General features: G+C 38.0%; 1 protein-coding gene across 1 annotated transcript; it reads right to left on the bottom strand.

Annotated features, from left to right (window-relative positions):
* Positions 1-22,922: 22,922 nt before the first annotated feature.
* Positions 22,923-23,717, bottom strand: LOC122416726 (uncharacterized protein F54H12.2-like). The gene has a single exon (XM_043429768.1). It carries the CDS (start codon positions 23,715-23,717, stop codon positions 22,923-22,925), a length of 795 nt encoding a protein of 264 aa, XP_043285703.1.
* Positions 23,718-24,451: the final 734 nt, after the last annotated feature.

Raw genomic sequence — 24,451 nt, 5'->3', positions numbered from 1 at the left:
AAAAAGAAAAAAATAATTCAAGTTTTTCTATCCCTCAAATAGTCGAGAGTTGAAAAAAGATGAGACCAATCACAAGAGTTATAATCCAGCTTCGACTAGCTATGAAAGTCAATATCGTCATCAGTTTTTACAATCGAAACATCAAAATCTCGTGGAATGGGAATTCGAAAAGATTGATGAGAATCTAAAAGGGTTGAATACAAACTAGTCTCTTACGCACACTTTTCCTTTCTTGACTCACTAAAAAATTCAAGCCGTTACCACTTTATCTGACACGCGGTTTCAACAATGACCTGTAACAACACACATGCGTATAAAAAATTTCGACAGATTGTAAACATGTCCAACAAAACAATGTTCGCAATTATTAATAAGAAATTTGGTAGGTGTTGATTCAATATCTAATCCGTTTTGTATATTTTATCAATCACTTTTTTTGTTATATACGGTTTGTTTGTCAACACGACAGTTAAACTGATGGTAAAATAGAATTCTCTTCGTTATGTATTAACGCTGCAGCCGCGTGATTCAGTCCTTTTTTGCGAGCACGCTTCTTTCTTCGTAAAAAAATATTGCTTCTTCGTTCAACTTTTAGCTGTAAAAGTGTTCTCTCGATTCTTCTCCTTCTCCTCGATATTTCGTGTATATCCTCTCTTAGCTGCTTGAGCTCAATGAAGACTGTTCAATATTCGTTTTCGCCCTGATAAATGTCAAACGAAGTGCAAAGTAAGGAAACTCGTTTTTTTCCTCCATAATTTTCTAAAACATAAAGATATTTGACTCAATGTCAATCAATAGGAATATTGCTGGATTTACGAAAAAAAATTACATAAATATGAGAGCAATATGAGTGGAACGTGGAGAGTATAATCCATGCAAAAAGTGCCTATATTCCAATAAAATAATTCCTTTGATAGAGTGTAAAGGAATAAAAAAACCTAAATGCAAAATGAAAGGATTTCAACAAGGAACGGAAGCAGTGTCAATTACGAATTGAGTAATGAGAAATCGACGAGAATAAAAATCGAAAAACATAATAATCGTGTGAAAAAGCTATAGAGAGAACCCATTGAGAGAAGTGAAGTTATCGTCGAGAGCAATTATTTAAAACATTTATTAATTTATACGATGAATATAATGCGCAAGGATGCAACAGTCAAAAAATAAACGCCGTTGTTTTATCACAATATGAAAATTATTTGGCTAACAATGCAAAAAATGAAGCCAAACAAAGTTATTATGATTCCCGTGGTGATTATAATGATTGCGAACTACGCCAACGAACCGAAACATACAAAAGAAAATAGTACTTTTTATTGAATGCGTGCGTAGTGAGGCTAGAGACGGATGTGATATATAAAAACCTGAAGAAAAATTAATATTGCATAGAGATATTATTGATATGAGTGACGGAAAAGCCGGCCAGCGTGCATTGTGATACCCCATCGACTGATATTTACAGGATATTGTTCCATTTGGATTTCCCAAGGAAGCCGGGGTATTCAAAAGCAATAAAGACGTAGGGAGGGGAGATGAGATCCTAACCAGGACCCGAACCCGACAAAAATTTTAGTAATAGTATTAACTTTTATCCGTAACATTGAGAAAGAAAATAATACTAATAATAATAACGATAATAATAATAATAATAATAATATAAAACAACAACATCGAAGGAATGAATATGGTTAAACATAATGCAAATACGATAGGGATCATTATAGAAAGTGAAACCCTATGAACTCAAAAACCTTGTTTGAACCAAAATTAATCGAGCAGGAAAAGAAAATTTATTATAAAATACACGTGTAGTAAAGCTTTTGTGCAAACAATGTATTAAGTATTATTAAAATGGAAATGAGCATCGAGTAATGTAACGTAACTATTTATATATTTGCGGTATATATATACATACATTTTCTCTTTCCGTTTAGGAAGAGTGATATATATGTACGTAATGGAACAGTTATATACTGTTCAAATATTAATATATCTCTATATATATATATATATATATATATATTAGGATGGTTCTTAATAAGGTCATTTTTTATTTTTCCTCCTCTCAGGAGGATGCTTCCTTATCGATAAAAAATAAAAACACATCAAATTTCAGGTCTTCATCTCAATTCTAAGGTGTGTCTCTAGACTATCAAAATTTCCCATTCAAATTACACGCGAGTTTTTCGGTTTCATCTTCCTCTAAATGAAAATGACTACGCTTGACAAATCAGCAACGTTTGATTTGCAGATTATTTTATACTCTACAAAATCTGCCTTAGGATTTTTTTTGTCACTCCAATTGCTTTACAGATAAGAGTCTTGAAAATCATTTTCGTTTCGAAAATTGACATTTTTTCCTATTGACCAAGGGGCACTCTTCTAATTTAAAGTTAAAGTCAAGTTTTCAAGTCACATTCAAGTTTAAATTTAATTCGAAGGTCGGTAAAAAATGAGTGAATTCAGGCGTTTTTTCAATTTTTCCTTACCTTAATAGTTTTTTAGTGAAAATAGAACTATAAATATAAAAATGTCCTTTTTTACCAGTTCAAATTCCATTTTAGTTATTTTGATTATAGAAAAAAAACAGATCGATTTAAAAAAAAAATTGGAACAAATAGTTGGAAATTTTTATCATGGTCTAAAAAACAATTAAGGGCGCGGTAAAGAAAAATTTTAAAAAACGCCTGATAAAAGTATTCACTAATTTTTTACCACTCTCCAATTAAATTTAAACTTAAATGTGACTTGGAAACTTAACTTTAACTTTAAATTAAAAGAGTGCCCTTGATTAATAAGAAAAAAGGTCAATTTTTAAAACGAGAATGATTTTCAAGACTTATATCTGTAAAGCAACTGGAGTGACAAAAAAATCCTGAGACAGATTTTATAGAGTATAAATTAATCTACAAATCAAACGTTGCTGATTTGTCAAGCGTAGTCATTTTCAATTAGATGAAGATGAAACCGAAAAACTCGCGTGTAATTTGAATGGGAAATTTTGATAGTCTAGAGACACAACTTAGAATTGAGATGAAGACCTGAAATTTGGTGTGGTTTTTTTTATCGTTCAGGAAGCATTTAAGCTCCTGGGAGAGGGAAAAATCGAAAATGACCTTATTAAAAACCATCCTACTATATATATTATCATATTTTCTAGCTTTTATTTAAGAACTATAAGAAAATACGTGGGAGCTCGCGGAGTTAACTATATTTATAATGATACGTTGACACTATCGTTGCTAAGACAAGGTTAAAGAAGGATGAAAAGAAATTAAGTTTCAGCTAGGCATAACTGTGAGAACATGAAAAGGAAGAGTAAACGCGGTATAATAAGATACATCCAAATACATATGACAAAAAATGCTGAGAAGCTTAGCTGTTTGAAGAATGGATGCAGTAAAAGAAAAATATAAGAAAGGAAATAGAACGACCTTTTTTATGGAGAATGAATAAAAATGAATCGAACTTATACATTGCATGACTACATGTAGGGCTATACTGCCGCTAAAGCAATACAAAGAGCAATATAGTCGTTAATATAATTAATACAGAAGGACGTGAAAAAACCATTAAAGATATTAAAAGGTAATTAAAAAGTGAATAATACTTATGAATATGTACACGTTCAAAAAGGAAAAAAATACTTATGCATAAATACGCTCACAGTAGGTATGATCATTACCTTATTAATAAGAGTAGTGCTAAATGTACTTAAATTTTACACAGACGGAAAAAGAACAAAATTTACCGGATAATTGACAAACTCGATTAAATATTTTATATTTCATCAAAAAAAATTGTTATTCACTAAATACCGTATATAACTACTGAGAAATTGACGAGAGTTAAGAACAGGTTCCAAATTGATGCCTTTTTTCTGCTTCATCAGGGTCATTTTTTGAAACGCATCTCTCGAATGTTCAAAATAAACGTTTGCCAACGAAATAAATGCATATGAAACATTCGATGGAATTAAATTCGCCTTTCATTTGATAACTAAACGTAGATCACCAAAAGTCGATTTTCTTAACCGATTTTGAACATTTTGACTCCCACATGAAACTATAATTTCTCAATCAAAATTATTTAGTAATTTGATTCATAACCAAAAGCAGTTCTAAGTTATTTTGAATTCACGGACTATTAATAAAATAAACAAATTCTCTGGGGAAAAGTGACCCGGTGAGTTTAGTATAACAAATAGAAAAAATGATAGTGATGACGCTAGAAATACTATTTAAGCTTCTTCCTCTTTAAGAGAAACCAATGAATGTAATGAAATATTTACATACGTTTGTATTGTATCATCGATAAACTTACATTAGTATTCTATACCACATCGAGACGTATACGAATGTGGACGAAGAATCCTTTTCATGAATTAAAATACGATTACCGTTCCCAGTCGTACAACGAAAGTCGTATTATTTTGGACTATTGTGAAGAGCTGCTTAAAAAATATCTACGGAAGTCGCAACTTATATATTTATCTTTTTATTTCAATTTAATAGCAATGGATCCTCCTCTTTTTTGAATCCTAACGTTAATACGATCCTTACGAAAGACAAGAATACCAAGGATTTACCTTGGGAACAAGTTGAAAAACCGATATGCTTCTCGTAGTATAAAAGGATGACGTTATGAGCGACGGAAAGCAATTGAAAAAATTAAAAAAAAACACGTTAAGTGAGCATTGTTATCTATGTAATATGACATAGGATGTTTTGTATTATATTTTCATAATAAATAGAAACGTAGAAAAGATACTCATTGATAGCAAATCTTTAAATTCAATGTCCAACTATGTTTCATAACTAAGGTCATTGGGAAATCTATCGTGGCTCAGAAAAAAGGTATGTATAAATATATATTTCAAAGTCTTTTTACTGAAATATCTCCCAATGTTTTCTAACTTGACACTTTTACCAACTTGGCCTAAACTCTGTCACGCGTCAGTTCAAGCTACCTATAAGGAGCAGGTACGAAAGAACTAAGAAAAGTGAATTTTGTGGGAAAATAATAACAACCCTAGGGAAAAAAAGGTTGGGACAAGTACATTGATGGTCCCTTGTTTCCTGATCATATCACGAAAAGTGTAAAAAAAATTCCATAAAAAAAATTATAAAACCAAGTGTAAATAATTTCAACAGAACAATTCGAAAAAAGTTCCACACCGATGCCCCATTCTTTTTATCTTATTCTAAAAGCTGAATCAATTGACAAAAAATTCCATCTAAGTTACGTGCAGCATTAAAATGTATGATATCGATTCGAGACCAAGTATTTAAGGGTAATTCGGAATATTCATTCTTATGAGGGAACCATCAGGAACTTGAGAGAGTTTTAATGAATCAAAAATTTTACCATTTGAGTTACGTGCAGCACTAAAATTTATGATATGAATCGAAGGACAAGCGTTTTATTAGTAATTCCCAGTTTTAATATTATGAAATTGTTCTATGGGACGTTTGAATCCAAAAAAAAATCACATCACAGGTATTGTAATTTGTTACTTTATGGTGGCAGAGATTTAGAAGAAAATCGATTCCCCTCAGACTTTCAGGATCCCCTGGTATTATTGACAATATTCATCGTCAATTTTGGATCGGTAAAAATTATGTTTAAATATGTATTAAAAGTACTTATCCGGCCCATCACTTTTAATTTAAATTTCTCATTCAAATAAAAATCAGGGCCCTTCTAGGACTGATGGATCATAAGTATGCATATAGAAGGGAATGAGAAAGTTATTTCCAAATAATTTTTACTTAATTGCGTTAAATTAATAACACTTGCAAATGAATTCTTCTATAATATACAGGGGATATTACTGTATATCGATAAATAAACGAAAAACATTTTGCACAACAAATATGTTTAAGCTTCTAGAATGACCCCCCAGTTTATATTACAATGACGGCAATTTTTACTTCTCCTTTCTTTCAGCGAAATAATTCCATATGGTATAAGAACTAACCCATACTTTTATTGGAAACATTAAACGAATGATAAATCGCATTTCAGTAAATTTTCAAACGGATTTTGCCGTACAATTTCGTTATTTTATTATAGATTTTTATTTTTGATAAATCCCAAAACGAAAACAAATGAACTTTCATCTTTGTAATATCATGAACGGTATTTCCATTGTTCATATGGAATAAATATTCTTCTTCTGCCGCAATTTCTGTTTGATTGAAAAATTCAACAACTTCAATAATGAAAAAATAGTCGGTGAATTTATAATAACAACCTAGAAAAGTAGAAGAGAGGGAGAGATAGAGAGAAACAATGAATCACAAAGATGAGGGAACTATTAAAGTTTTTAAAATTTGGAATCTACTTTTGAAAAATGTATTCAATCATCGATACACGATATAATCTTATCCTAAATGTATATGGATATTGATACATTTTTCACTCTGATAGAAAATTGTACTAAAAGATTCTGAAGAATGAAAAAAAACTCAAAATTAAAATGTTAAAGCAGATTCTTGAACAGTGAAAATATGATAAGAGGTAGTTTCTAATTTTTTAATATGAAATCAATTAATGTGGCAGAGAACTGCCACGGTAGATGGTCGGTACATAAATAAACGTACTCGCTGCTACGATAGTCATCATGTATGGGCGATTCCATTTGAAAAGTTCAGCCGCGATAGAAAATGGAGATGTGGAAATTTCGAACCGTTACAGTACGAGTAAGCGCTAGGGGCAGATGACACGGTTGGGCATTTGGCAAAAGGGGCATTTGCTACAGTGGAGAGCTCATACGATAGCAAGCTACTCGGAGAGTGATGAAGAGTGGGGGGAACGCAAGCTTTGGGGAAATGCCGAGTCGCTATGAATCCCAGTTGACGCTAGGGGCAGATGACACGGTTGGGCATTTGGCATAGGGAGCACTTGCGATGGCTGGGGAATTTGGACGATGGTGAACTACACGGGGCAGATGACACGGTGGGCAGTACCTCTGTGTCGAGCTGACACCTTGCCGATTTATCGAGGTCATGTATGCTAGAATAAATTGAATTTTTGCAAATAATCTCTTTCTTATTGTTTTCAAATAATAAATCGAAAGCCGTATTTTGACAAATAATTATAGTCGACAATTTAAACCCTAGATATTTGTATCGTGTGTCCAATGCTTGAAATTCGATTGAAAACTCTTATTAAATTTGAAAATACCGCGATAATCAGTATATTAGTGGATAAATCATTCACTAATACTGCCGGGTTTTAATATATTTGAATATTTTTCACGGTTTAAAATAATTTTTATTGCGAAATTTGATAATTTTTGTTTACATTTTTCGTGGCATAATGCGAAAACGGGCGATCATCAATGTACTCCCTAACGGATGTAACGATTGGTCAAAAAAAGTACAATCCGCTAGGGCTTGTCCAAATTTTTTTTCTCCGAGGGAGGATTTTTGCGGCTTGATATCCAATCTTTTTTCTGTGGTAGTTCTAAATTTTAAAATAAGGTTTTCGAAAGTTTTCCACTGTTTCTATTCTGATAATCGAAAATAATTTATCCAATGATTTTCGTTAAGTTTTCTGCAACTTATAACAGTTTGATATTCTTCGAATGTTTGATGTTTCCTCATGTTTCCCTCATGATGATGGTGATGATGATGATAATGAAACACGATGATCCTTTCATGTTTCATCGATTCCGAATGTGTCCACAATTTTGTGGGATCAAAACTATTTTCCGTAACGTTTATGAATATTTTGTATTATTGAGGAATTTCCCCCCCCCCCCCCCTCATTTATGAATTTTATTTTCAATTTTTTTAATCAAATCGTTGTGAATAAAAAAGATATGAAAATTTTTCAATGAAACGAATTTTTTGATTGATTTTCCGTAAAATTTGACAGAAAGAGAGAGAGAAAAAATATATATAATGCTCACCAAGTCCACCAGGAAACTTCCAATGACTTTTTGAAGCATTCTTTTCTATTCACAGTATCATACCCAGAGATATCAAGTTGATGTACACATGTCGATGTATAAAATTTTTAAACTCTGCATGTAGCGACTGAGTTCCAATCAGAGAAATGAAAAGCATTGAGTGTGTCAGGACGAATAGATTTGCTTATTTTTTAATATATATCTATTTTGAAAACATAAATTCTTATGCCAATCATAAATGGGCCACCGCTGACTTTTTGTACCATTTTGAATTATTTATTATTTATGTATTACCATATTCTATAATTTTTTAATAATTTTCATAATTTATATATACCCATATTCCATAATCAAAAATAGGAAGTGCTAATACTTGGCGCACAAGTGTAAACACAGAATTTTCAAAGTTTGCCAGTATCTGCTGCAATTTCTTCATCTACGTTATGATACAGACAGACAAAAGTACCACAGATTCATGAAATTAATTATGCCATAGTTAAAAAGAAAAAAGACAGCGCAATTGAAAGAGAACAGAAATCAAAATTGTTTCATGTATCTGTGCATTAGCTTCTGAAGACAGTAATTTCAGACCTATTTAGAAATAAGTAGGTGAAGACTTTAGTAATGAATATCTTCGTTAATATATTCCAGTCGGAACCAAAAAGTTAAAAGATTGGCATACCTGCTACTTCACAGAAATATCAAAGTTCATAGGTACTTGCTACGTACCAGTTATACAGACTTTGGTGCTATAGGGAAAAACACTTCAAAATTACCTGAACCACATTTTTGAAACTTATTATGACACATTCAAGAAAAAAGTGACAGATACGATGCATGTTGAAGCAAGCAAAATGCTGTAATTTTGTATGTCTCCATGGTTATCCGCAGACAAAATATTTGATCACATCCAAAAATGATCAGGTGTAGACTTACAGACATGAATTTTTCAACCCACAATGCCAATCGCAAACATGGTCTGAAAATATTCAATATACTGTAACGGTACGCTTTTAGATGTGACCCGCTACGCGTGTTTTCGAGCTACTAAAAATTTAGGAGCAGGCATGAAATGAACGAGAGATTAAGAATTTGTGTGTAAAATTATAATAATAGTGTTTATTCAAAGTAACTTTATTAAACAAATGAGAATGCGATGCGAATCGTTGGTGTTTCGTGGTATGAATGAAAATATCTCTCTAATATCAATAACTTGTCCAATTTTAGGTTTTCTTTCTCTAATATCAAGAAACTTGTCCAATTTTTTTCTCGCTCCTTTGTTTCAATAAATTTGTCCAATTTTATAATTTCCTGTCTTCATCAATCCGATCTATTTAGTGACTCAATACAATTTTTAAACAAATTAGTGATTTGGCTCGATACAATTAAACTGAGATTGATTTCTTTTGGACAAACAAAAATAAATTTTCAAAGTTTTGTCTCTGTTGAATAATTGAAATAATTTGGAGAATTGACTCAGTTCTCGCCTCTAAGAGGATAATGAAGCTTTTATTTTCAAATTAAACTAATCTTTTGCTTCCAACAAAAAAAATCAAAAGTGGGTTGAAGAAAAGGGGCCTATGCCAAGAATCTGCAGACCGTACGGAGTCGCACCGTCCCCTCCCTCTTTAGCATAGGAAAGATGGATCAAGTTTGAGAATCTTCAGACCCCACGGAATCGCAAGGTCTCCTCCCTCTCAAACTGAATGGATAGGTTATCACGTTAGAAATCTTTGACCTGTACGGAATCGCACAGGTCCCTCCCTTCTTGGCGTGATTAGGCAGGAATTTCACCCTCGAATCTTTGGATTGCACGGAATCGCACAATCCCCTCCCTCTCGGCGTGAAATTTGGAATATTTAAGGTTATTGGTTCGTTGGAGCTTATCCTCGAGAGTCACTGTTTTCCAGAGTCACTACCTCTGTACTAGAAGCGAGAGCTGATTCAGAAATGAGCTGCCGTTGCTGCTCCGCACGGCCTTTTATACTGATTTAGACAAAGGAATAATGATCATAATTCAGTCTAAAAATAACTCGAATGTAGATTCGTTGAGAAAAATAATCTCCAACCAGAATTCTGCTCGCTAAATTCATTGATTGGCAGCTGATTTCTATTTCCACGTGGTTGGATAAGCTTGAGCCTGTTTTCCCTCGCTTTTATGGAAATAACGATCTTTGAGTAAAAATAAATGTTTTTATCAACCAAAAATCATATTTTGCTTCTTCAAAATCAAATAAATCAAATTTTCTTGTTGCAATCGTTACATTAGTAAATCATTATCAATTTCAATCATTATTTCCCCTGGAACCAAACGCTCGTTCGTGACTGGTCATTTCCGTTGGAGCCAGCACTCAATTGGAGTTTTCTGGACAAGTTTTACCTGAACTCTCTTAATTGTCTTTTAAACTGAATTTTAAATTTATTTTGTTCGATATAATCTTGTTTCGTATAGAGTTTGTATTAAATTAGTCATTGCAGCATAAAATGAATGCAATTGTGAAAGAAAAGAGTTTATTCTCATAAGGCGATAGCCCTCACGTCGAGCCATGGAGAGTCGTGTCGAGCGGCTAAGTACGAGCTCGCGTGGCGCGAAGTTCAAACGTCATATTTTCTTTATTTAAAGAGGGAGTGCCGTTTCAATACATGTCGCTTCATCACTTTGTCGAACTTTAGAGGTATTCATTGCATTTCGAAAATACAAATTTTGATATCATGAAAATTAAGCACCCAATGACTTATTGAAATAAATTTCCAAATTTATCATGTAACAACTCAAGTGAATATATATCTATGCATTTACATGGCCCAAAGATTTTTCAAAACTTGGGTGTATGAACAAGCAATCGTGAAGGCTTTTTGTTATAAATATTTCAAATTATCTTGTTGAAATCAATTGTGACGTGACAATTCGACCCGCCATTCGTACGAATCGTGTCGACCAGTGGACCGGGTTTACGGCCCTGTGGACGTCGCTGCGACTCGTCGGGTGGTGCTCGGAAGGAAAACTCCTCATTGCGTAGTTTTAAGTTCGTATTAAGAATTGTCTACCTTACCTGCCGAGTGCTAGTTACCGTGCGAGACTCATTACCTACTGCGTGCCTGGACAGAGAGAGAGAGAGAGGAAAATTTGAATTATCCCGAGTAGTTTTCGTAATGCCATAATCCGATTAGTATTTCAGCTGCCCTTTTAGCGTGAAGGACCGGTGTTGCCTCCGTCACTTCGGACTCACACGTCGCTCGACACGTCGTGAGGTAGCTCTTCGTTCTACCCGATCTCGCTTAGGAGGATGGTCCCTCCCAAAACTTCGAGCATAAAACATCGCTCTCGGCCCGCGGACGGATGAAGGGACACGTTGGCATAGGCCACTTGTGAACGCCGCCCGTGCCCTCCCCGCGGAAGCAACCGAGAGTTACATCGTCCACTAGACCGTGAATTCGGGTATCGCAGTCCGTGAGACACGGCGCCTCGTCCAGTGGGGTCTGGGGGAGTTTCCTGGGGGGAGAGGTGCTGTATTGCCTGGTGGTTGTGTCGTGGGCCCACCGTGATTCTGTGGGACGCCCAGGGTCGTGAGGGAGGCCTCCCCTTTGCCCTTTCAGAGATGCCCGCCGGATCCCCAAGAGGAAAGATGCCCGAACCACGGTCGTCAAATCGGGAGGCCCTATCCAAACGGGCGAGGGAAAGGAGAACGAAGATGTGGAGTATTAGATAATCATCCATTAAGAAGCGCGGCGAAGAATCATTTTCGCGCACGCTTCCACTTTCAAAATTGTCGCGAAAGCGTGAGCCGGGGCCCACCCTGCGGCCGCGCCTAGCACCCGAGCGCTGCGATGTGATACCCGAGTGGTGGGGATAGCGCCGGGCGCTGAGAGCAGCTCGCTCGCATAAATTAGTCTACTTCCGAGCACCCGATTGACGAGCCATGTCCAGATTGTTGCACCACCTGTCTTTCTTCGTGCCTTTCCTTTTGTTGCGAGCTGTTCCTCGGTAAGTCCGTCTTTCTCTCCACGAGTTCTTTCATTCCGTTGAGCCTCCCGTTCTCGTTCAGTGTATTTTCGGGATATTGTCCGAATTAAAAGTTAGTATTGCGATTTAGTGGGGACGCGTGGATTGCGGTGCCGAGCGAGATTGTGGCCGGTACTTCCCGCTTCTCCAGCCCTTTTTGATTTTGTGGCTTAATTCGATGAACGAGCTCGGTATTAGTTTGGTCCCTAAATATAGAATCACTGTGAAAACAGGCGTTATAATGGTCGTTCAATTTTGCCGATTGCGCGTTGGAAATTTCCACGCATTATTTTCGAGTCGCTCTATCTCTCTCTCCCTGAACGTGCTAAGGTCGCTAGCGAGCGCGCTCGGTCGCGCAATGTTTTCGCGGCGTCTCTCTCGCTCCTACGTTCGCGCTACGGCTTGTACGGTGGCTCACACCTCGTATTGTATTAATTGTATTTCGTTCCTTTCTTCGTTCTTCGTTACTGCGTATCGACTCGAATAATATGTCGTGTTTCGCCTCGAGACTTTAGTCGTACGTAATTTCTCCGCATTATTTTATAATTTATTTCTCGCTTTTATTTACTGTATTTGTTTGAGCTGCGAGTGAATCTCGGTGTACCCTCCGCCGGGCCGAAGTTTCCTTCGCTATTACTTGTGATACTCGCGAATTATTTTAGGGTTACCTAGCGTCAATTACCTTGCCTATGTTGCCTACGACGCTCTCGCGAAGTATTTTAGGGTTACCTAGCGTCAATTACCTTGCCTATGTTGCCTATGACGCTCTCGCGAATTATTTTAGGGTTACCTAGCGTCAATTACCTTGCCTTCATTCGTGTTGCGACCATCACTACTTTTTCTCAAGGATCCCCCCTCCTCTACCTTTCGTACCTCAGCTGAGCTGAGTAGCTGGATCGTCCTCGGTCACGGGCGTCCTTCGGGAACTCGGTATTCTACTGTTTGATTACGTTAACATCGCGAGAAGGGGAAAAATCAAGTCGAGTAATTCGGCGGTACTCTGTACCTAGCGCCCATCCCATCTTCGTTGCCGGTGAGTTCCTGAGGAGGCGCGACACGTGAGCCGAGAAGGGACCGATCGTACCTTTTCAGAGAAAATCGATGTTACACAATATAAAGAAATAGAAATACGAATATCTCTCGTATTGTCTGGAGAACGAATAGAAATTAGTATGACAATACACTGTAAGCTAAGGAGGTGGAAAAAAGGGACCGGTGAACACAGCCAAACTAAATGAAAGAAATTATGACAACAATACATTGAATTACTTGACCAAAGTTTTTTAAAATTTATTTGAATTCGGTTACACACAACCATCCACCTCTTTCTTTAATGTAATTACACAACATAGAATTTCTGTTTGGAAAAAACGTTTTAGAAGTTATAATGAACGAACGTTTTTTTTCTCATTGTTATTATTATTATTATTCAACACTAATTAGTCACGCCATTAATAATATCGATTCCTTCCACTTTTCAATAACCACTTTTATTTTTCTACACTCTGCACGCAACACCACTCCGGCGGTCATAACCTCAAACGTCAACATAACGCGAAATCTCGCAAATTTGCTATCTATGTATATATTACGATATCGAAGTAGAACAGATAATTCTTAATTTTCACGACACATTATTCACGTTTTCACTTCTCAACATTTTACTCACTCTCAGTACACTGCAGCTGTATGAGACCAATTAATCCACTTTTGAGGTTTTATTTATTATAGATATTATTGTCGTGAATTGGGCTCGAAACTTATTGAAACTTCTGTTATGAAAAAAATAAAATTGATTATATCCACTGCTATTTCCAATAATATTTTATTTATTTGAACGAAATTTGCAAATCTTGCACCGTTGATCCACGGGGCTACGATCGCAATCACTTTATAATAACATAACAGACGATAACAGACGGTATACAAGAAAACATTGAGGACTATCAGAAACTTTCTCATCGGCGATTGGTCGAGACGGATAGATTCTCACCGGTGATTGGTTATGATGGGCATCGAGAAGCCCTTGTATGTATCGGTATGAACCCAAACTTCAAAAAGTAAAAAAGGCACGCCAAGTATTAAAAGGTCGTGACCGTCGTTTTAAATGATTTTCTATATTCGCATTGTCAATAAATAAATTTAAAAAAATGTTTAACTGTGAAAAAATATGAGATCTATTGTAACATATACAGTGAATGAATTACGTTTCCTGTAGGAATTCTGAATTTTGGAAATAAAAAAAAATGAGATCATTTTCTAACGTAGCCAAGTACAGTGAATGAATTAAGGTTCTTGTGGAATTCATTTGTGTACACTTTTAGCCCTAATCCCTCACTTATTCAGAAAAATTTTCCAGCAAACGTCACAGAGCAACAAAGGTTTCTCGAATGATTCTGCAATTATTAAGAGATTATCATCTGTTTTTATGCTAGCTCGGGTTATAAACTTAAAACAGTTTACGCGTACAAGTGCATGCATTGTATCTATACGATGAACTGCACAAATTCATTTTCAACATTACACACAAGCTTGGCGTGCATGGTTTTCAATCGGAAGCTCGGGAAGAGACAATTGTTCAAATTTACTATGAAAACAATAATTAATTAGAGTTGTATGAACGAGTGTGAAAAAAACCGATCCCCCAATAAAATAAGAGGGGCCCTGTTATATAATGATTTGGTAAACAATACAGATGGGTGAAATTTGTGGATAAAATTGAACAATTAAACGAACGGATAAAAAAATGAAATCAATCAATCCCTTTATATGCCTTTATCTTGTACGGCATGTAATTTATCCACGCGTCACTTTCACTCGTTTGTCCGTACACTCTTTTTTTTACCAAATGGGCAGATGATAGGGATGAATTACACAAGTATTGAAATGGATGAACAAAGAAGTAAGCTGTGTAAACATTGATTTGAGAAAAGAAAACGCGTTGAATACGAAACATTTGGAGTAATGAATTTATCAGTCAAACTAGTCAAGAATAGATATCTTTCTTTGTGTACATAGCGCGGGATCTCACGTCGAACTACTCAATAAAATAGTTGGATGGAAAAGGGATGGCAAATTAAAAATCAATTACATGAGAGGATCATCAAGTTTTCTTCAAATATATGAACGGATGAGGCAGTCCTTCGCCGAGCTTCCGATTGAAAACCATGCACGCCAAGCTTGTGTGTAATGTTGAAAATGAATTTGTGCAGTTCATCGTATAGATACAATGCATGCACTTGTACGCGTAAACTGTTTTAAGTTTATAACCCGAGCTAGCATAAAAACAGATGATAATCTCTTAATAATTGCAGAATCATTCGAGAAACCTTTGTTGCTCTGTGACGTTTGCTGGAAAATTTTTCTGAATAAGTGAGGGATTAGGGCTAAAAGTGTACACAAATGAATTCCACAAGAACCTTAATTCATTCACTGTACTTGGCTACGTTAGAAAATGATCTCATTTTTTTTTATTTCCAAAATTCAGAATTCCTACAGGAAACGTAATTCATTCACTGTATATGTTACAATAGATCTCATATTTTTTCACAGTTAAACATTTTTTTAAATTTATTTATTGACAATGCGAATATAGAAAATCATTTAAAACGACGGTCACGACCTTTTAATACTTGGCGTGCCTTTTTTACTTTTTGAAGTTTTAATATTTACTGATTTCACTTCTTTTTGCGAGACGTGACAACTATATAGGAATCGTATTTCATTCACTATATTTGTCAACTTCAGAAAACGATCTCATTTTTTTTTATATTTTGAAGTTTTTTATTGATAATGCAAATATAGAAAATTATTGGAAACTACGGTCGCGACCTTTTAATAATTGGCGTTCTTTTTTTACTTTGTCAATTATTTTTTTTTCTAATTTAGCTTATTTTTTAGAGGCGTGACAATATTTACTTAAGAAAAAAAATACATTCCTCGTCTTCGACGAAAATTTTTAAAACGATTTGTTTCAAGTTGAGTGCTTTTCTCTATGTGCCAAAAGCAATCGACACAGCCAATTTTTCTATGTAGACGGACGAAAACTGTGCGGTTATGTTCATGTGAGTTGAAACCTTTTACAAGCAATAATGGTGACGATTTTGATTATCCATTCAGCAAATCGAATTTTCCAATGAAAGATTGGGAAATTCCTATGCAATGGGATGATATTTTCATTTTCTATTCCTTTTTTTGAAAAGCTCCACTTGTTTACTTGGAAAAATGATTTTTGAAACTATCTTCTTTTCATTCATGGATTTCATGTTGACATGGATACTGTCAATGGTTTGCAATGTCCAAGGAGATGTTTCCATGGTATTCAATGTCTAAGATCACAGCTTTATAGTTATTGGTGTCCAGTGATATTTTTTCATGGTCTGTAACGTCTGAACCTGCCTCGTCAATGTAAACTATTAAATCGCAGTTCTAGATATCGATAACTATGAGGAAATATATCGTAAACCATTGCACCGTTTACCTAAATATCGGGAAATATAAAATTGTCGAATATATATTGAAAAATTCGAAGGCATCAACCTAGACATCGAAAACTCTATAGTCGCCAAACTAGACATCGAAAACTATAGAGCCGACGACCTAGATATCGAAAACCTTAGAAAAACTCACCACACTATCGGAAACTATGAAGACATTAACTTTCATATCGGGAACCATGGACAAATTCACCTTAACATCGGAAACTATGGAGCTATCGACCGGGATAGTGAAAACTATGAAGTCGTCAACCTAGTCCACGAAAACAATACGAAAAATTTCAATGTCCAGGGAAAACATACCTGGACATTGAAAACTACGGAGCCGTTGATCTAGACCTCGAAAAGCATGAAAAAACATACCAGGACGACGAAAGCCATGGAGAAATATAGCTAGCCATCGAAAACCGTGGAGCTATCGACGTAGATATCGAAAACAATGGAACCGTCGACCTAGACCATGAAAACCATGGAGAACCATAACCAAACATCGAAAACTATGGAATTGTTGACCTAGCATCAAAAGCCATGATGGAATATACCTGGACCACGAAAACCATGAAGGAACATACGTAGACATTTAAAACTATGAAGCAATATACCTGGACATCCAAAACCATGGAGGAATATACCTAGACATTGAAAAATATGTAGACACATACCTAGACATCGAAAAGTATGGACTCATCGACCTAGATCACGGAAATCATGAAGAAATATACCTAGAGAACAAAAACTATGGAAACTCAGACCTAGCCATCGAAAACTGTGGAACCATCAACTTAGACCACGAAAACCATGGAGAAACATACCCAGACATCGAAAACCATGGAGGAATATACCTGAACCACGAAAACCATGATGGAACATGCCTAGACATTGAAAACCATGGAGCAATGTACCTAGATCACGAAAACCATGGAGAAACATATCCATACATCGAAAACCATGGAGGAATATACCTGGACCACGAAAACCATGAAGGAACATGTCCAGACATTCAAAACCATGAAGGAATATACCTAGACATCAAAACCCATGGAGGAATTATCCTAGACCACGAAAACCATGGAGAAGCATACTTGGATATCGAAAAATGTGGCGCCGTCGACCTCGACCGCGAAAACCATGATTAAACATGCCTAGATATTGAAAACCATGGAGGAATATACCTAGACATCGAAACCCATGGAGGAATTATCCTCGACCACGAAAACCCGAGAGAAACATACCTGGACATCGAAAACTGTGGAGCCGTCGATCTCGACTACGAACACCATGAAGAAACATACCTAGACCACGAAAACCATGGAGGAATCTACCTACACCGAGACAACCATGGAGGAATATACCTGGATGACGAAAACCATGAAGGAACATGCCTAGACATTGAAAACCATGAAGAAACGTACCTAGACCACGAAAACCATGGAGGATTGTACCTACACCACGAAAACCATGGAGAAACATATCCATACATCGAAAACCATGGAGGAATATACCTGGACCACGAAAACCATGAAGGAACACGTCTAGACATTGAAAACCATGAAGGAATGTACCTAGACATCAAAACCCATGGAGAAATTATCCTAGACCACGAAAATCATGGAGAAACATACCTAGACATCGAAAATTGTGGAACCGTCGACCTCGACCGCGAAAACCATGAAGAGACATACTTAGACCACGAAAACCATGGAGAAATATACCTTAGACATCAAGAACTATGGAGAAATACACCTGGACATTAAAAACTATGGAGAAATACACCTGCACATCAGAAACCATAGAGGAATATACCTAGACATCGAAACCCATAGAGGAATTATCCGAGACCACGAAAACCATGGAGAAACATACCTGGACATCGAAACCTGTGGAGCCGTCAACCTCGATCGCGAAAACCATGGAGGAATATACCTAGACATCAATAACTATAGAGAAATACACGTGGCCATGAAAAACTATGGAGAAATACACTCGCACATCAGAAACCATGGAGGAATATACCTAGACATCGAAATCCATGGAGGAATTATCCGAAACCATGAAAACCATGGAGAAACATACCTGGACATCGAAAACTAAGGAGCCGTCGACCCAGACCTCGAAAACCATGAAAAAACATACCTAGACGACGATAGCCATGGAGGAATATATCTGGACATAAAAAACTATGGGGTCGTCCACCTAGAAATCGAAAATCGCGATAGAATGTACCTAAACCTAGTCCTCCAAAACCCTTGATCTATCGCCCTAGACATCCTCGAAAAATCCAGCGGCGTCGACCAGAATTTTATATTTTTTTATTTTTATTATTTATTATTTAATGTTATTCGTATTATTCAATTTTTTTATTTTATTATATTATTATCATTTTATATTATATATTGTATAATATAATATATATATTATATTATATATTAATTATATTAAAATATTTATTATAATAATATTTTATTATTAATTAATATTAATAAATAAAATATATATTATATAATTATATACATATTTTATGCGCAAACCAGGAGCTGGTATTGCCCCCGCTGTGCGCCCATTCTCTGTCTCTCTCGCTCGGCGACGCAGAAGGAGAGGGGGTAGCCGCGTTCAGCGTAGTACGTGACGTAGAGTGTGACAAAAGTAAGAAATCGTGCAAAGGACGTAAGTCCAAATGTAAACAAGCGTAAATTACGCCCCTCTGTCTCTAAGAAAATGAAAATCCCGAAATGATGGAAGTAGTAGGTGGTGCACTATGGCGACCCCCACTCCTATCCCCACTCCTATCCCCACTCCTTTCCCCCACTAGGCCGAGCGGCCGGCGTTGTGGGTGAGCGGTTTGCGGGTGTGCGGAGCGTGGATGAGCGTGTCACCATAGTGCACCACCTTTTTTTTTTTTTTATTTTTTTCTCCGTACATATATATATATTTCAGCTCTTATTAATTTTACAATTCTGGTTATAATATGGTGCATAATTCGCAATACATATAGTAGTAGGGGATATTTTTTGTGGATATTTTTTTGGTTTTCGGCCGATTTCACGACGGGACCGATGACCATGGAGCGGCGGCTTGTGAGGTGTGCTGCTTAGATGGTCGGACGATTCTGTAACGAGGGTGACGGAGATACCATAATGTGAGAGAGAGGCCCGTGTACATTTGGGAGTGTTCAGATTTATGATAAATAAGTTTTTGCCTCATACCTGTTTATGATCATTCTTCAGCAGGTTTGAACTCCAGTCTGTTGTATTCCGTGCCGTGGTACACCATGATTAATTTATTGTTTGAGGCTGCAGCGCACATCTGCTGGAATAAAACGTTCTTATCTTCGAAAACTTTCACGAATCTTAACGGTAGGAAGCATGTAAACGAGTTGTCCACGTCCATGACGATTCGTTTGCCCCATCTCGTTTCGACGAACCGAATACATGTGATGCGGTAATCTTTGGCTAGTTCAAGATCGGCCAGTTTTTTGACGGGGTAGACGGACTCCAAAAGGCCTGTTTGATTGACGAGCGAGAAATCCATTGTTCAGATCGAGTTTTTTTACGGCCACTGTTAAAGCGTGGAGTTCTGATATGTCGCGTATTCTTGCTTTAAGCGTTGCAATATCGTGCAAAAAGATATCTAAGAGTGCTTTCAATTCACGGCGTTTACTTATGCGACGACTCGGGAGTACTGTCGGCTCATCAGAGAACTCGAGCGATTTAAACCTCCTGTTCGGCAGATCCATATCCCTACCTTGAGCGCAGAAAAGAGCTGACAACAATCTTTTGGTGCAGCATCTCCCGCCGTTGTCGCAGGGGGGTAGTGGTGGGAGAAATCAGCCAATGTCTTGGCTGATGTATTGGTTTACCATGACCCTGACAGCCGCCAGCATAAGTCAGCGTTTATAAGATGACGAAATGCGAGGATGAGATCAGCGGCAATGCGCGTCTTTACGAGGGTGATTTTTTGATACCGGCTGCTTTTCCCTCTTCCCGCTGCTTCACCGTTAATAAACCAGCAGTCCAGGATGTGGTGGTTCTGTACTCCCACAAGGCGATGGAGCGATCGTTATGAGAAAGCCATTTTTTCAATCTCACAGCGCCGTTGAGAGCACACTTGAACGAGGTATTTTTGTGCAGTAAGCCGTGAAATACGCAAAAAGTGCTGCTCTCAGGGAGATTACGAGACGGTGGTTCTTCGTTCTCCTCTAGATTTATAACGAAGCAGTCTGTTAGCTGTGTCAAATATGCGGCTGCATCAGATCCTCTTGTAAACAGGCGATCGGATTGTACCGCGATTTGTTTTAAAGCCGTTTCGACCGCACGTAAAGGTGTTTCACCCTCGGACCAGTCTATACCGTGATGATTGCACTTTAACCACGTGTTTTGTCGTTTCACACTAGGAGGCAGCGCGCTATAAGCGTGAGGCGGTGATATGACCCAGTGTGCCAGGTAAGATGTTTTCACAGAGACCACGGCTATTTCTTTAGGCACGAAGTTATTATATTTATCCTTCAGGCCTTGTATATCAACGACGATGTTCATGATACCTCCCGAACGACGTAAAGTCTCAAGCCTTGAGCGTCGACTGACGATGAGCGTTGAACGCTCTGCAGCTGCATTAGAGACAACAGTGCTGATCGTCAGCGAAATCTGACATCCGACCCGCGTCACCACTCGTACAATTTTCGCCGAAAGAAACGGGATAGGAGACAGACACAGGATTTTAAAACAGCTCGTGTGATTCTTGTTAAAATTTTATTATCATGTAATTACCGAGAACGAGAGCAGCAGTGTTGTATACAATGTAAATGCTTAATCCTATGCCCCCTGCCGATACAGTCATCTGTATCGGATACCATACCCTTAGATTTACCACCCTTGCTGCTATACGCATTATAATACTCATGAACTATTTTATCGTTTCGCTGCAGATCATGCGAAAAAACATCTCTAAATCGCTGAATACCGAGACCAGTAGCCATATAATGAAGAAACATAACACAATACTGTCCACAGCACTGCGAGTTAGGGCCTTGGAGCTGAACCGTGTTGCAGCGGAAGAGTCGACAGTTTCTTCGGAGACGCGCGAGATGCTGTGGGATGATTGGTGGTAGCCCGTAACTGTCGAAGAACCACCCGTGTCCATTTCGATCGACGTACATGGCGACCCAGTGGGCTCCCGGGCGTTTGTATCCATCGGTGTTAACCACGAATGCCGTCGGTTTCGTCCACACCCTCGGGATACGATCGGCTGGGTAGACGCCTATAGCATGCTCCTTTATGTTTTCGAGAGATTGTAAGATCTGAAGACTGTTCATGATTCGAGGGTTCTTTTTCCTCTTCGGTCCTGGTCTCGGACATACCAATGCTCCACGACGTGGTAGTCCTATACTCCCATAAGGAGGTAATCCTCTCACTTTGACAGAGCCAGGCCTTGATTCTCATAGCGTTGTTCAGGGCGCATCTGTAGGCCTGTCTGTGATCTGCGACGCAGTGGTGTATACAGCATGCGTCGCTTCGAGGTAGCTGACGTAATGAAGGAGCCTCTTCATCATCTTCTAAATTTATAATAAAATAGCCCGTGAGCTGCGCCAGATACGATGATTTGTCAGAGCCACGCGTGAAAATCCGTGTCGCATGGCCCGCAATCCTTTTCAGATTTGTCTCCAGCGCTTGTAGCGATGTATCACCTTTAGACCATTCTATACCATGAACATTATCACATAGCCACATATTTTGACGCTTTACAAAGGCTGGCAAGTTATCGCCCGTATAGGGCGGCTTTACAATCCAGTGGCCATAGTCTTCAGTTTTTACCGATGCGACGGCTACTTCTTTAGGTATAAACTGGTTATCTCTACCTCTCACGCCCTGCACATCAATAACAATATACATGATGCCGTCTTTTTATTTGACCGTCGCTCTTTGAATGCTCAGTGAAAACTGAGGGTGCTTCTCTCTCGCTCATCAACCGCTGAAATCTACGATGACCTGTCTAGATGAGTCAATCTCAAGCACATTATCATATTCAGCGTACACAATACAGTTAATCGTTGTAGGTAAAGACCCTGCGAAGCGTACTTCTATCCGCACGCTGCCATGCCTCACCAGGTTCCAGTGGGTGCTGCTATTAGCAGAGAGATCGGGTGTCAGATCAAACGCGAAAAGACAATGACCGTATGGGTAGCTCAAACGCGAGATACAATTACCATCGTTGAGAAAGTGAATACCCGAGCCAGAAAATAACGTATGATATGCATCCACATACATATTACTATCTGTGAAGTCTGTCTACAGAGGTTTTGATGGTATCTGCTGGCCGTCTACATATAAAGAAAGATAATTGATCGAGTAGTGGTGAAAATTGAACGGATTTTTTCCGTAATCACCGTTGAAAGCCTTATTATCGACAAATCCAATTATTATACGTTTTGGTAGCTGGCCCAGTATGACGTTATCAAGAGTATCGCCATGTATTCCGGCATGCATTGATATAGCTTTAACCTCGACGCGTGTCAGCGGATATTTTGCTGACACGCGTCAGCAAAATTTTTAGATTTAGACAGAGCTCTCGCATGAGACAGGAGTATACCAGGGGCTATCTTAACGCGTCGCACGATTAGCGATGCTTCTGTAATGCGGATTTTACAGTTTTTCAAATCAGTCATGAGACAGAAAGCGCTATTGTTCTGCACAAGGCGCAAACGCATCTCAACACCGTTCAGTAAAAACCTTTCCTGATTGAAGATATCGCAATGCAAATGTCCAAGAAGATCGATCGTTCTATCCTTGCCTAATGCATCCCGTCTCTCTACAAGTCCTTTGTTACCATCACCCTTATCATCCATTGCTCCCTCTGTATCACTATACCATAAAGCACTTGTAAGATGCGATGTCTTCGCGGCGTATGCGTAGTTCAATAGAGTTTCAATATAAGCTCTATAAGCATAAGCGTTGTTAGGAGGAGACACAAGTTTTTGATTCAAAAATACATCGATCTGACTGAACATTGAGTGTAGGAGATTATTGACAGGTCCTACATCGGGTGATACGCCCTCTAGCCCCCCTGTCTTTTTATAATCTGGAGCATCTATCTTAACGCGTATACTTAGCATTGTATGCGCGAGATCAATGTACTCATCCCCCTGGCCTGGGACGACAAATTCTATCGGTGAATCATCCGTCAACGATGAGATTGGTTTGTAGTATACAGAGTGTGTCCCCTCGATCGTTGTCTGGGTTGGCGGTAATGAAAATAATTCAAGCTCCGACTTAAGACACTCGCACGAGTGCGCGTGTAGGAACGCCATTTTTCAGAGCGCTGTTTAAGCAAAAATATCCGTCACCGTTCTTGGCTTTTTGTTACGTCTCGTGACGCGCGGTTTAGCCGATGATTTTCTACCTCTCACAGCCTTCTTCCTCTTCTTAACACACCTCGTTCTCGCGCCACCGCCGCTTGAACGTTTTCGCGATTTCACTGCCTTTCTTTTCACAGAGCTGCGTCGTGATACGCTCCCCGCAGCAGAATGCATCAGTTTATTAATCTTGCTGCCTTTATAGCCGGAGCCCTTCATGAGCGATGTAATTTTTTCCTCAGCTTTACGCCTCAGGTTTTGGCCTGATTCACGCAGGCGCGTTTGAAACGCTTCTCTCGGTTGTATGCCGGAGTTAACGACATCAGAGGCCATGTTAACCCCCGAGCGAAGCGCCTCTTTACCAACAGTCCGAGCCCCCTGTTTCAAGAGAGGTATGATACGTCGAAAGAGACCCCCTAAAAAACTTCCAATGCCATGACCTCGCTGGTTTGGTGAACCGATATACACGTGGCTGATACCACCATAGCCTGTTCGACCCCCACTCCCCGTCTGCACGCCGAAGTACTCATCATAGTAATCCATTGTAGATACACCCAGGTCAATCTATACGCTTGAACTGTAGCGTCACCGTCAGTGTCCCGTGCTCGAATGGTATTGGTTCGCCGAACTCATCCCTTATATCAATGGTTATTGTTTGAAAACTAGTATGTAGTAAGGGAATATAACGC

The sequence above is a fragment of the Venturia canescens genome, chromosome 10 (genome assembly GCF_019457755.1).
Source record: "Venturia canescens isolate UGA chromosome 10, ASM1945775v1, whole genome shotgun sequence".
NCBI lineage: Eukaryota > Metazoa > Arthropoda > Insecta > Hymenoptera > Ichneumonidae > Venturia > Venturia canescens.
This window is presented reverse-complemented; position numbering and strand designations above follow the sequence as displayed.

Bases quoted from the DNA above. Each gene is read 5' to 3' on its own strand.
- LOC122416726 (XM_043429768.1), bottom strand. From the start codon at position 23,717: ATGGCGTTCCTACACGCGCACTCGTGCGAGTGTCTTAAGTCGGAGCTT.